Below are 15,098 nucleotides of genomic sequence, written 5' to 3'. Positions count from 1 at the left end.
CTCTGGCCTCAAGTCACCTGATGTGAGTCGTACCCTCTCCCCGACATTGGTGACCACCGAAGATGTCTCCAGACATTGCCAGATGTCCCCTGGAGGCAGATTGTCCTGGTTGAGAACCAGTTATATAGAACCATCTAGGTGCCCAGATCCTGGGCAAGTGAGATGAAAAGGACCCAGGCCCAGCCTTACGGAGTTTACGTGAGTACACCCTTCCTCAAACTTCAGTGTGCACCTCCTAAGTGGAACCCTCGGTTTGCTGAGCTCTGCCCACGGAGCTTCTAACTCAAGCGGGTCTGGGTGGGGCTGCAGGGTTTGCATTTCTAGAATTCCCTCATTGGTGCCCATGCTCCTGGTCCTCAGGACTACCCTTGAGAACCTCTGAGCCAGTGCGTTCCTATCTTGCCCGGTAGGTGTGTGTCCACTGCAGTTATGGCTAACACTACGAATGTACTCTACTCACACAGTAAAACTAGTGTTCCCTGAGAGTCAGAGTGATCTGTGGCTTTTAGAACGGGAAAATAGGGAAGGGTCGGTTAAGCGTCCGACTCTTGATCTCAGCTCAGGTCATGATCTCACGGTTCATGGGTTCGAGCCCCATGTCGGGCTCAGTGCTGAGAGTGTGGAGTCTGCTTGGGATTCTCTCTCTCTGCCCCTCCCCTACTCTGTCTGTCTCTCTCAAAAATAAATAAACTTAAAAAATTAAAAAGTCAAACAAAATGAAAAAATAGACCCTATGTGGGCTATAAACCCACAATCAATTTGACATGTGTCAAGAAGAAAACCAAGTAGAGGATCTCATAAGCTCGAACAGTGACAAATGGTGTCGATTTTATAAATTAATTTTGACTTGGCTCCGAGTGGGCAGATAAATAGGGCAGTTAGTGAGCTAGTGGAGGAACCTAATCATTTCGCTGTTCCCATGAATTCTCAGCTCTAACTACAAACGTGCTTTGACAACCCACTCATTCCTAAGTTGGGGACACTTCTCTGTGCAACAAGATGTGGGCGACTCCCTTAGATCCACACGCATATATCCACCCAAGATCATCTGACCCCACTCTGCCTCTTTCTTCTCCTTCTCATGGTCCCCATCCCCGGTCCACCCCATCCCCTTCTCTGGGAAACTCTTCATGTGATGGGCAGTAATGCAAAGCAGCATTGCCTGTTGTTGGAGGGTTCCCTGTATGTTTATTCTGTGCAGAACTCTTAGTTCGTCTGTGGACTGCACGTTGCCATTTCCGCTTGCTGTGGTCATACTACCAGATACTGTATTTTCTTTGAAAAGTGTCACACACCCTGAGGAGGAAGTGGGGTGTGGTATCAGAGCAGCCCTGGGAGGGCAGGGGTGTTTTGCTACTGGTGCTCCCAGGAGTGGGAGCCTATGTTGCCATTTCTTGTCTTCTCAGTCTCTAACGCAAAGCCCATGTTAACTGGCCACATCACTTTATTAACAGGATAGAAGGGCAAGCAGGTGGAGCCCCGGCTCTCAAAACCTCCTTCTTGGATCCAGAACAATGCTGTGTACAGAGCAGGCAGGTTTAGCAAACGCTTACTGAGTAATGGTAAAACATAAGATGGTGTGTGTCGCTTCGTTACGTAGCCGGTAGTTTAGGTGTAGGTGTAGGACCATGAACCGTTGAACAAGTCACCGTTGAACAAGTCCGTTGAACAAGTCACCATTGTTCAAGTCGTTGAACAAGTCACCGTCACTGGCAGCTAATTTTCATCAGGGAGACTTTCTCAGGATCCCTTGGGAACGTCCCATGTGATTCCACCAAACACTATCGCAAGCATTTCCCATAAATCCACTCATGTGTTCCCCGTAACAACTCTATGAAGTACATCTATTATTTTCCCCATGTTACAGATACGGAAACAGAGGAACAAAGAGGTTCAGTCATTTGTTGAAGACGGTGCGGTTGGAAAAGCTGGCTTTCATGCCATGGCAGTGTCATTTGCCCATCTGCGTGTCTCCATCCTCTGTGTCCACTGACACGTAAAGGCCAGAGGAAGACGGACTGTGTGTCCAAGAATTTCACACTCACCTTCTCAGTCAAGGTGCCCATTGACCCGAGTGCCCTGGGCCCTGGCTCCGATTTGGCACCCCGAGTTGAGGTGGTGTACTTTTCCTCACTGAGCACCTACCTGGCAGGAAGCCCTCTTACTCTAGTGCCTTAGGAAGATTACAAAGTATCCCGTGTCTCTTTAGAGCTAGTGGGTTGCCAGGAAGGGACAGTCACAGAAACGATTGTCTCTGCGCTCCCCCCCCAACTTGATTGAGAGCTAACTGACCATCTAAAATCGGATATATTTAAGGTATACAACTTGGTGATTTGAGGTACCTGTACATTGTGAAATATGACCACTGTCAAGCTAATTAACATACCCGTCACTTCATATAGTTACTTTGCGTGTGTGTGTGAGTGTGTGCGTGTGTGGGGGGTGTGTGTGTGTGCTGAAGACTGTCTTTTAAGAGTAAATCTTTTTTTTTTTAATTTTTTTTCAACGTTTATTTATTTTTTTTGGGGACAGAGAGAGACAGAGCATGAACGGGGGAGGGGCAGAGAGAGAGGGAGACACAGAATCGGAAACAGGCTCCAGGCTCTAAGCCATCAGCCCAGAGCCTGACGCGGGGCTCGAACTCACGGACCGCGAGATCGTGACGGACCGCGAGATTGTGACCTGGCTGAAGTCGGACGCTTAACCGACTGCACCACCCAGGCGCCCCTAAGAGTAAATCTTGACACAGGGACAGAGCCACAAATTCAGTGTGCCTCCTATATGAGGCAGCATCTTTAGACTCAGTAAGTGATTACCTAACTGTGGCTAGAAAATCCTGCCAAGGAGACCAAGTCCCTCCCAACGTTATGTGAAGCAGTCAGCTAGCTTTGTTCTAGACCCCGGCCCTGGAATTCCTCACTCATCCCAGTCTGCCATCTCTGACAGTGTGAATGAAGGGAGATTCAAGGAGATGGGAGAGCACACACTGGTGACATCCTGGGGAAGTTACTCAGATCTGCAGCGTTGACCTCATTTCTGGATGTGAGCTTACATTGTTCCAAGGAACTTCAACTCCAATTATATTACCTGTTTTTTTTTTTTTTTTTTCACAGCTATGGGGTAGAAAGATCCTTCAACCGCAGGTACTGACAAGGAGAAGCGTCCGATTGGTACCTAAGATAATTAAGCAAGTAGGGCAGCATGGAGGCCTGCTGAGAGAGCCCATGTGGGTGGTTGTAATCGTCCTTCCTAATTAGAGGCTGGGAGAACAGATGGAGACCATTCTATGGGGAAATCTCCATGCTCTCACTTCCTTCCTGACCTAACCTTAAAAGGCATTTTCTAACAAGAAATAATGTGCTAGTTTGGGTGGAGGTGCTTAGCAACCAAGGCTGAAATCCAGACTCTGCTATGTGCTAGCTCTGTGACCTTCAGCAAGCTACTCACCCACTGAAGCCTCAGTTTCTTAGCCGTAGAATGGAGTTGATTATACCCACCTTGTAGACTTGTTGAGAAAACTGAATAATATGAGCTATCATATATACACTATGGACTCTTCACATACATGTGAATTGTAGGGGGTGCCAATAAATACCTCCACTAGGCTGTGCTGTGTTTGGAACAAATGGAGAGAGCGATCAGAAGTCAGGGAAATGCAAAAAAAAAAAAAAAAAAAAAGTCAACTTGAGGCTGGATTTGGCGGATATGGGCTAGAGTATTCAAGCGATAGCTCGGTCTTTGTTCATGGTGTCAGAGGCCACACTGGACAATGGCCAATCTCCCAGGACTGAGGCAGATGGGTCCCACCCTGCTTATGGCAGAGAAGAGTAGAGAAACATGTTCTATGAAAGTCCACAGATTCCCCCCAAGGGAGAGAAGAGGCTGGGCTGGGCAGGTGCCATTTACTTGTCTAAAACTTACCTATCAGATAAACCACTCCTCTTTCTGTGGGGAGCAGGGAAGGTTTCTGAATGAAGCAGTGTGTAAGTGAGGTCCTAGAAAAAATGAGAAGGATTAGGGGATGGCTGGTTTTTAAGGGGGGGAGAAGATACAGCATTCCAAACAGAGGGACTAGTTTACATAGCCACCAAGATGGATGGTGCGATGTACCCAGCAAACAGAGAAGTCAGGATACGACTAAGAGGCACGCTGTGGGGACTGGGAGGTGGTGGCAAGGGGGCAGTGGGAGCCAACATGTAGAGGCTCTGAAATAATGGGTTAAGAAGCCATGATTTAATTCAGCAGGGACTGGGACAGTTTTCTTGAGTATCGGTATAATTTGATCAGAGCTAAGCTTTAGTGGACAATGGTCATGTCACACATTAAAATTAGTGTCAGGGGGCACCTGGGTGGCTCAGTCAGTTAAGCATCCGACTTCAGCTCAGGTCATGATCTCATGGTTCATGGGTTCAAGTCCCGCGTCGGGCTCTGTGCTGACAGCTCAGAGCCTGGAGCCTCTTTTGAATTCTGTGTCTCCCTCTATCTCGCTGCTTCTCCCCCATTCATGCTCGCTCGTTCTCTCTCACTCACTCTCAAAACTAAATAAACAAAAAAATTTTAAATACTAAGAAAATTTAAAAAAAAAATTAGTGTCAGAATATGCACAATGACATCCCAGGTGGCTCACTTTCTGTATTTCGATCTTTGTTTTGTTTCTACATTATTTTTGGTTATATTAGTTATATTCTGCTGGGGATGTCACAGTAGAATACCACAGATGGGGGGGGGAGCTGTCATGTTTCTGGTGGCTGGACATCCAAGAGTGTGGTGTCCTCAAAGTTGGTGTCTGATGAGAGCTCTCTTCACCTTCCCACTATGTCTTTACACCATGAAGAGAAAGAAATCTCTGGTGTCTATTCTTCTTCTTACAAGGACACTATCCTATCGGATTAGGGTCCTGCCCTCACAATCTCATTTAACCTTAGTTAAATTAATTAGGGTCTCAACATGGGAATTTGTGGGGGACACAGTTCAGTCGCTAGCACTTGAAGGAGGGGGTGTCTTGTTAATGTTTTTAGGTAGACGGGCAGTACCAGCTCTGTTAACAAATCCCCTTCCTGACCATTTCTAACAGCTGGTGGAATGTTAGGCTTACATTCTTTGGTCTTTGCAGCTCATGCTGTAGGGATTATTTTAAAATATTATCTTCAGGTCATGCTTCTTATTCTAATTCACTTTTGAGACCACATGTGTGGCCAAGAGGCTAATATTTATTTTTTCTTCCTTTTTTTAAAAAATGTTTATGCATTTTTTGAGAGAGAGAGTGTGTGTGTGAGTGTGTGTGAGTGGGGAAGCGGCAGAGAGAGAGGGGACAGAGGATTCGAAGCGGGCTCTGAGCTGACAGCAGTGAGCCAGATGGGGAGCTCGACCTCACAAACCATGAGATCATGACCTGAGTTGAAGTCGGACGCTCAATCGACTGAACCACTCAGATGCCCCACGAGGCTAATATGTAATCTGACTTTTTATTATATTGTACTACTTTGTAGAAGTCTTAGTAAAATGCTTTTCATTTGATGGTTCTCTTATTACCACCTTTCTTCTCTGCCCATTTCCAGGCAAGTAATTCTTAATTTGTAGGTTATTTTCTACAGCAATCACTTTTACCCGAGAAACCTTTCTATCTGTAAAGAGATGTAAAAGCTACAGATGTCACTTCATTTGCCGACATCTGCCTGACGTTTAATTCCCCAAACTTGGGTTTAGGTGACCCACTTGGAAACTATTGAGTGCTTTTTGTCCTATTCCTGGGTTGACTACAGATTCAGTAGTTTGAGGTTTTGCTGTTTCTGTGAGACTCTCCCTCCGTCACCGAGATACCTCCTGCTAGGTTATAACAATACAGATGCTATCCACGCTTTTGTTTTTAAATAAAGAAGTGTAGGGGCACCTGACTGGCTTGGTCAATTGAACATCTGACTTCAGCTCAGGTCACGATCTCACAGTTCATGGGTTCGAGCCCCACGTCAGACTCTGTGCTAACAGCTGGGAGCCTGGAGCCTGCTTCACATTCTGTGTCTCCCTCTCTCTCTCTGCCCCTCCCCTGCTCGAGCTCTGTCTCTCTCCCCACCCCACCAAAAATTAAAAACATTAAAAACATTTACATCAAGATATGTATGCTCATTCCTATTTCACATGCTGCAAAGAAAGAGAAGTCTTATTTTTTGGGTTTTTTTTTTTTTTTTTTCTGATGAGAGTATATAGAACTTCTGTTGCTTTCTATTTCTGTGGAACTTCTCCTCCTCGGCTTTTGTTATGTGGTGGCAATCCTTAACATCACTGTGAAAGCATTTGGCAGGTTTGAGTTGTGGTAGGTGAGTCAGTGTGGGTAAGTAGGTGAGTCAGCACCCAGGGAGTCCGGAATTCTCAGTTCAGCACTTGAGGTCTATGACCTTAACCATGCCTCTGAGCAATGATATTGTCCATCTGCTGGCTTCGAAGCTACCTGCTAAAGACAGATGAGATCATGCTTAAAGGGGAAAACATTGAGTCATAAGAGTAAAGATTCTCTGCAAATTTAAAGTACATATTATGAGACTTCGCAGCTGAGATAGCAAAAGCACAGAAGATTGGATAGGCGTCCTGACTGTCCATCATGATAAGTGCTCGCGTCGGGATGACTCTATCACAGGGTAATAAGTGCTCTAGGAGAGATACATGTGGGTTTTTATGGGAGTTCGGTGGCAGAGTGCAGAGGGAGGCCATATAATTCAGCCAAGATGTGCTTCTAACAGACGGTCTCTACTTTTCTTCCTGCCCATTTTTGGTACAAACTAATAAAGTCGGTAGAGTCCCTTGGAAAATATATCAGAGTTGCAATAATAATCATAACAGCTAACATTTTTGAGTTTACTCTGCGCCAGCCCCGTCATAAGCACCTCCGTGCATTTGCCCATTCCGTCCGTGTAGCCCTTTGAAATGAGTGATGGTATTATTACCCCTTTCCAAATGAGAAGACAGGCTTAGGGACACTAAATAACTCCTGCAGTTGAGTCCATAATGGCGTCGGGTCTTTGTAACAATGCCTGGGATATTTCTCTTGTATCAACTTCCTCTACTACTGCCTGCTGCTTGATTGGACCACACCATACCCTTGCAGGTTAAAATATATACATATAAGCATGAAGATTAAGAGATTATATAAAGCATTGCTTTTGAAAATCAAGTTCCTTAGCAAAAATGCATTGAGCATCTACTACTTATCAGACAGAGGGATCAGCCCTGGAGGTGCGTGAATGACTAAGTCTTGGTCCCTGCTCTCAGAGCCCGCAGTCTGCTTATTTGGGAAGACCAGTGTGAACCAATATATCTAATAAAGTGTTAAAGGGAAATCTGGCAATGTGAGCACCAGATCTCCTCCCCAGTCCCACGAAGCTGACTGGAATGTCCAAAGGAATGTGGCAATAGAGAAAACCCTTTATCACAACTTGGGTCTCGTAGTAAGGCACCCACATGCACTGACTCCGGAGGGGTCTTGCTAGATGAAACCAGAAGGACTTCTATGGTTTGAGTGACAAACGTGGTACCTCAAAGATGAAGCAGGAGAAATCCTGGTGGGGCTCTGCTGTGCCCCCCAAATTTGGAGGCTCAAGAGAAAGAGCATGGGAGCGACAGCATCTACCCCACTGGGAAATGGGAAATGACCGAGCCATGGCAAATAAATATGGCAGGCACTGTCTGACAGCCATGCCCCAGGAGCTGGGGGGGCGGGGGCCTGGAGGACTGAATGGATTCCACCAAGAAGTGACAGAGGGAGGGGGGAGGATGATGGAGGCGGAGGGAAGAAGGGCTTCAAAGAGGAGGTAAGGACTGAGCAGGAACTTGAAAGATGAAGGAAGTAGGGATGGGGTGCAGAGGGAGGATGGAACGAAATAGGAAAGCATTCCAGGGAGAGGGAACGGTATTGCTACAAGCCCAGAGCCGTGCAACAGCTTGACACGTTGGACAAATGGCAGTAGCTCCGCATGGTCCTAACTAAGCTCCTTCGGGCTGCAGCGTGGAGATCTGACTGGGAGAGACAGGTGTCGGGACTGGGTAGGGCAACAGGTAAGTTGTGGTGACTTGGAGTCACGCTGAGGCAAGTGGGGCGGGAAGGGGAAGGAAGGGGCAAGGCAAACCAGCTCTGGTCCAGGAGGGGAAAGGTGACATCCGAGTGCTGGGCGGAGCGCCAGGGTACCCGTCACCGAGCTGGTGAAATAGACGGGGCCCATTCGAAAGGCAGGACCCTGAGTTCTGCTTGGACCCCGCAGGTTGAGGGTCTGACCGACAAAAATCTTGCATGTTAATTTCATCCTTGAATGCTTATTACGTACCATCTTGGTGCTCCCGTGCACACACACAACGTGTGCGAGCCTTCAACAGGATTGCAGACATTTACATTCACAACAGCATTGTTTACAAGGGTGCAATTCGTGTTGCCCTTGCCAGTGTTAGGTAGGAGCATTTCAAAAATATTTGCTAGTTGCAATGGCTTAAAAAAAAATGCTATTGTGTCGTGTTTTATATTTAAGTAGTTTAACCCTTTTTATTGTTAGAGTTTTGTGAAGAGTTGAATATTAATAGATCCCCAAAGAATATGCATTATCAAATTCCAATATTATCCTTTCTCAGTTATTTGCTCCAAAAGGCAAAAACTTTCAAGAGAGCTTCAATAGCAGAGTAAAAGCCATTTGTTTTTTTTAAGGCTCTGACATTTTCCCACTAATAAATCGAAGCTACTCATGATTACTTTAGATTTTAATTCAATGTTTTATTGTATGAATTCTTAGTTTCCTGATGTATGTTCTTTTGTCCATATCGGTGTGCATTTTATCTATATAACCTCTGAATTTATAGTCCATGCCTTGAAATGCCAATAGCATATTTTTAAATTTTGGTCTTGAAATGGTCACGTGGTAAAATTGACGGTTGTTCTTGCTATATAATTCTGTGAATTTAAATCTAGATTTCTGTGACCATCACCGTGACCAGGCTATACTACAGGGTCACCTCCCCACGCCCAAAGCTTGCTCATGCTCTATCTTTATAACCCCCTGTCCTCTGTCCAAACCACTGCTAACCACTGTTGTCTCCATACGGTTTTGTCTTTTCAAGAATGTCCTGTAAATGCAATTATATAGTATCTTGTTTTATTTTGCATTTCTTTATATATATATATATGTATATATATATTTTTTTAATGTTTACCTATTTTTGAGAGAGAGAAAGAGACAGCGTGAGCAGGGGAGGGGCAGACAGAGAAGGAGACACAGTATCCGAAGCAGGTTCCAGGCTCCAAGCTGTCAGCACAGAGCCTGATGCAGAGCTCGAACTCATGAACCCCAAGATCACAACCTGTGCCGAAGTGGGAGGCTCAACCGACTGAGCCACCCAGGCACCCCCATTTTGCATTTCTTAAAGTGCTCACAGGCTGAACATCTTCCCACATAACTAATTGAAACTATGTTTGTTTGTTTTTTTAATATTTGGTATAGTCTGTGTTATTGCCACTTAATTCCTTGGGTCATAGGTGGTTTTTATTTTGTTTGGCTTTTTCAAATTTGTGTATGCTTATTATAAAGAATGACACTTAGTTATTGTCTGTTGTAGTTACTCTAGATATTTTCTTTGACTTTGTTTTATTATTGTCTTCAAATGTGTAAGACTTACAAATAGTAATACCACTTGATCTAGTCATATTGAAAACACTAGTGATCTACACTGATGCAGTATTCCTAAATTTAAAAAAATTATAAAAAGGTGCTTATTACGGCATTATTTCTATTATGAAAAAACATGTCTAAACATTTAACTACAAGATTTTAGTAAAACAGGTCATTAGAAGATGGTGCAAGAAGTTAAAGGATGTTTACAAAGATAACATACTACCTTGGACAATTTTTATGGCAAAATGTTAAATTAAAGCATTTGGGTTTTTTTAATGTTTATTTTTGAGAGGGGGGAGGGACAGAGAGAGAGGGAGACACAGAATCCAAAGCAGTCTCCAGGCTCCGAGCAGTCAGCACAGAGCCCGACGCGGGGCTCGAACCCACAGACTGTGAATCGTGACCTGAGCCGAAGTCGGACGCTCAACCGACTTAACCCCCCCAGGCGCCCCTGGCAAGATGTGAAATTAGAAAGCCAAATATAATCCCGTAAACACAGTATGAGCAAAGCATGTAAAACAAAACCACAAAACCTGTTCATTAAAAAAAGACGAAAGAAAATACATCAAAAGAGTAGTAGCGACTTGCTTCCGCTGTGGAACTATGAGAAGATTTTTTACAATTTGTGTATTTTCTTTATTTTTCATAATGATCACATTTCACATTGAAGCTACAGGAGGGGAAAAACTCTGCGTAGCTCAGGAATGAAATGCTGCCTTTTACCTTAAAAAAAAAATGCACCCCTAGGCGTGCCTGGGTGGCTCTGTCGGTTGAGCATCTGACTTCCGCTCGGGTCACGATCTCACGGTTTGTGAGTTCAAGCCCCATATCAGGCTCGGTACTGACAGCTCGGAGCCGGGAGCCTGCTTTGGATTCTGTGTCTCCCTCTCTCTCTGCCCCTGCCCTGCTCACACACTGTCTCTGTCTCTCAAAAGGTGAATAAACATTAAAAAAAAAATGTTAAAAAACAAACCATGCACCTCTGAGGAAACAACATGTTAGGTTCAGCACACAGATGCCCGTTCTGTCTTCTAGATGTGAAAATGTCAGGTCCTGTCCCCGTGACTAGACCTTTAAAAAGTGAGGCAGTGGCCTGGCCAGCAAACAGATGCATGCCTGGGGTAAAATGCCAAGATGCTCATGGGTGAGGGGCTAGGGCTAGCAAATCTGGGTGGCTGGTGGGCTAGGAAATCAGCTAAGCGGGGCGTGCTGGAGGAGAAGGGGGTTCCGCTATGATTCCCTCCCCTACTGCATCCGGAAACCCTCGTCACCCTAGAGGTTTCTGTCTGCTCCCCGGACAGACTTTTCCAGGTGCATGTTGAGTTGCTGCTGTGAATTCTGAGCCCAGCCTGGAAATAGCAAAGTGACACATCGTCACTAAAGGTCACAGTGGTTGTAACTCAGGCTTTATGAGTCAGTGATCCCTCCAGACTCAGAATTAATTACTTAACTTTACTCGTGTTGAGGAAATCTTCAGAGGGTCCACGTATGGTAAACACTTGTAAATGAGGACACTCTTGGCGATCTTTCCTATAAGTGCAGAAAAATATAGATTTGTCCAGAAGACCTACGTGACCCAGGAAAGGGGCTGTTGTCAAGGAAGTTTTCTCCAGAGAACTCTCAGTCATTAGCCTGGCTCCCGTCCAAGAATACTAACCTCAGAGGCTGTCAGAGGGTGAAGGGGGCCCCTGAAGACACATCTAGAAGTCATCTGGTGACCGTTTCAACAGTGTGACTTATATGGAATGTATTTCAGAGACTTAAGGACACCTGCAAAATATGATGATTTTACAACCGTGTCCTTTAGTTAAACCCTGCTAAATTGTGGGCGATTGAGACTTTCTTAGAATCCATGAAGTTCACAGCAGTTGTCAAGAGCCCCTAATCTCTCTCTGTAGGTTCAGAAAACACTCAAAGACCACCCAGCACTTCAGAGAACCAGCAGTCTTGAATGGCCCTGCCAGATTTGGGATTATGCCATTGGCGCTCACATGTGGGGTCCTATCATTCTGAGGACTTGTGTTTCTTTCTACAAAGGTAGAAAGGACAGCTAATGCTTCATTGTTCTTATCTTTGGCTTACTTAAGAGACTGAGGAGAGAACAGTTCAAGAAGAGAGAAGAGGCAAAGACGTAACTTTTCCACTGAATACCAGATGGTAGTTTCAGATTAATGGGACCTCATGGAAAAGTAGGTAAAAGAAAGAAAAGTGGGGGCAATGGGTGGTTACTTGAGGGAAGTGTCCAAACAAGGACATGAAGGAATAGCAGACGAAGAAGCAGACTAGAATCCTGGGATTTGTTGGCCAGCATCATGATGGCTTTCCCCTCACATCCCTAGGTATGCATAATTATTGGTAATTTGGCTTTTGTCATTTCTCCTTAGATGATAAGGCATTCTTTTATGGTGGGCAATGATTTGGGATTTTTTTTAAGTGCTTTGGAATGGTCAAAGGTTTATTTTATATGGAGGTATATACGTGTGCATATATACGTACGTATACACACGCATATATGACTGCGAAGAAAGTAGACCTTTTCGAAATGTCTGAAGTAAATAGAGTTCAGCTGCTAAATTCCCAGAGCCAAGTGCATCACACACATAAATAGCCCACATAAGAATTTTGTGGTGTCATATTTTTGTGACTAAAATAGACTCACCCTTTCTAAACTCATTTTCTTATTATTGTGGGTTGTTTCTTGGGTACCTGCTTGCATAACAGAAGAAATAAAATGTTGGGAATTTTTCTTGCCTGTTTCTGCAACCATTAAGTGTAACCCCCTTAAATTAGGAGTGGAATTCTAGTTCTAAGTGACAAGGTTGAGTAATGCAGACGTCGGGAAGCCTCTTTCCTTGGCTAGTCAGCCCGGGGTTTGGGGTGAGCCCAATAATGTCCTTTGCAGAAGAGGAAGTAAAAGTATTTGCTTAAATGGATCCTTGAGCCATTTGAGCCTCTGAGCTATCAGTGATAAAGCGCTGGTTAAGTGGGAACGGGACACCCAAAATAACATATTTTATAGCCCCCAACAGCATGTGTCTTTGTCACTTTGCAGGGAGCAACCATGTCACCATTTCTTCGCATTGGTTTGTCCAACTTCGACTGTGGGTCCTGCCAGCCATGTCAGGGAGAGGCTGTTAACCCTTACTGCGCTGTGCTGGTCAAAGAATATGTTGAATCAGGTAAGCTTGAGTGGGTATTCGAGGTGGGGGAGGAGGAAAGTCCTTGTGTGAACTAGGAAGCAAGTCCTTCCAGAAACGTCAGAGTCATCCGGTTCAACCTAATTTTACAGTTCAGGAAACTGATGGCCAGCCAAGCCAAGTACTTCCTCAAGGGCATATGAGCTTAGTGACCGACTCAGGCGTATTCCATTTCACTGCGCCATTTTCTCACATATGCGAAAGGAACAAAGAAAACGAGAAATGGGTTGAAGACACGATGTGAGGACTTAATGGGGGGGATAAAATCTACTGGTGAGCTCAAGTCGAACATGGCACCTGCACTGCTGACCCTGGTTATTTCCAGCGAATACAGATAGATTAAGTCTGCACAATCTTACAATGAACTCTAAAGATGGTTATTGAGGGGAGCCATCCCGGGTGGTTCACACAGAACGTATTTATGGAGCGCCTAGTGTCCAGTGGGTGGAAAAAGTGCCTTTCCTTTAGAGCGTCTACTCTAGCAGAGGGAGAGAGGTATGGAACAAACTAGAATATAAGGAATAATGAGGAGGAGTGCTGGGCAGCAAACCGAAGCAGGGCGAAGTGGGGGGAGAGAGACTTGGGGACAGAGAAGTATGTGTTGTTTCCCATGGGGTGGTACTGAAAAGGCGTCTCATGGAGTGGCGTTTGCGGATGCGGGAGGAACCCGATTCGGCAGCCGAGAACCTCCAACGAGGTGTTTCCAGCTCCAAATCGTGGCTTTCCAAATCCCACCAGGCTGGGGCGCCTGGGTGGCGCAGTCGGTTAAGCGTCCGACTTCAGCCAGGTCACGATCTCGCGGTCCGTGAGTTCGAGCCCCGCGTCGGGCTCTGGGCTGATGGCTCAGAGCCTGGAGCCTGTTTCCGATTCTGTGTCTCCCTCTCTCTCTTCCCCTCCCCCGTTCATGCTCTGTCTCTCTCTGTCCCAAAAATAAATAAACGTTGAAAAAAAAAAAAAAATCCCACCAGGCTGGCCTTTCCCTCCCTTAGAGATCTATGCTTCGTGACGGACTCTATCCTTGCAGCCACCGGGAGTGTGCACCAAGCTGAGGCGAAGGTCCAAATCATCCTGATTTCCCTTCTGCCCGGATTCCTCTCCTGTTTAGTTGCAAGTGAGAGTGGCACTTGCTCCGGATCTAAAACCTTTCAAATGTCACAGAAACCTTTGAAGTGTGAAATGTCTGAGTTTCTCAAAGCCGCTTTCCACTTAATGGGTCTCCGGGAGCTCGTTCTCTCTAAGCACGGGCCTCACTGACATTTGCCTCCTGAGAGCCTCTTTTTCATTTCTTCTTTTGGCCTTGCCTTTGAACGTGGTCGGATCGGCCACGGGGATCAAGAGACCTTGTCAGAAAAGACGACGGCTTCGTTTTTTCCAAAAGGTTAGCCTGTGGCATCTGGAGAGTTTGGTTTTTGATTTTGTCTTTGGTTTTGTTCTGACGAGAAATCACTCTGCCCGTCACAATTCAAATATTATTTTTGTACAATTTATGGGGTTTGGGTTTTTTAGATTTTTTCATTTGAGTATCGTTGATGCTCAAATGTCTTACTAGTTTCAGGTGTTCAGTGTAGTGATTCGACAAATCTATACCTTCTGCTATGCTCACCGCCAGGGTAACTGCCATCTGTCGGCCTAGGACACTATTACAGTACCATTGACTATACTCCCCGTGCTGTGCCTTTTATCCTCGTGACTTATTCCAGAAATGGAAGCCTAGACTTCCCTTTCTCCTTTACCCATTTTGCCCATCCCCCACCCTACTCCACCCCTCTAGAAACCATCGGTGCTCCCTATTTATAGGCCTGATTCTGCTTTTTGTTTATATATTCATTTGGTTTTTTTAAAAAATATTCCACATATGAGTAACATTATATAGTATCTCTCTTTCTCTCCAGAGCCTACCACCCTCTAGATTGTCTATGTTGTTACAAACGGCACGAGCTCATCCTTTTTATGGCTGTGTAATATTCCATGGCACGTAGATCTTCCTTATCCATTCATCTATTGGTGGACTCTTAGGTCATTTCTGTATCTTGGCTATTATATAAATAATGCTGCATTAATAAACGTAGGGGTGCATGTATCTTTTCAAACTGGCGTTTTTGTTCTCTTTGGGTAAATACCCGGCAGTGGAAATACTGGATCATATGATAGTTCTCCATTTAAGCTTTGAGAACCCTCCATACCGTTTTCCATAGTGGCTGCACCAATTTTTAAAACCCTATCAATCTTGAGGGTGTTAGGCTGCATTTTCCATAAT

General features: G+C 45.1%; 1 protein-coding gene across 2 annotated transcripts in view; it reads left to right on the top strand.

Annotated features, from left to right (window-relative positions):
• Nucleotides 1–15,098, top strand: part of PRKCQ (protein kinase C theta) — a 186,793-nt gene that overhangs the window by 42,004 nt on the left and 129,691 nt on the right. Inside the window, exons 1-2 of one of the 2 annotated variants that reach the window (XM_045462521.1) lie at nucleotides 11,565–11,833; nucleotides 12,697–12,823. In XM_045462521.1, the coding sequence (XP_045318477.1) occupies nucleotides 11,816–11,833; nucleotides 12,697–12,823 (145 nt within the window). In that variant the 5' untranslated portion in view covers nucleotides 11,565–11,815. Of the gene's footprint in view, nucleotides 1–11,564; nucleotides 11,834–12,696; nucleotides 12,824–15,098 lie in introns of those variants that run through there. The other variant, XM_045462522.1, reaches the window with a different exon arrangement.

Source organism: Leopardus geoffroyi, chromosome B4 (genome assembly GCF_018350155.1).
Source record: "Leopardus geoffroyi isolate Oge1 chromosome B4, O.geoffroyi_Oge1_pat1.0, whole genome shotgun sequence".
Taxonomy (NCBI): domain Eukaryota; kingdom Metazoa; phylum Chordata; class Mammalia; order Carnivora; family Felidae; genus Leopardus; species Leopardus geoffroyi.
Note: the sequence above shows the minus strand (reverse complement) of the source record. Positions and strands in the feature narration are given on the sequence as shown.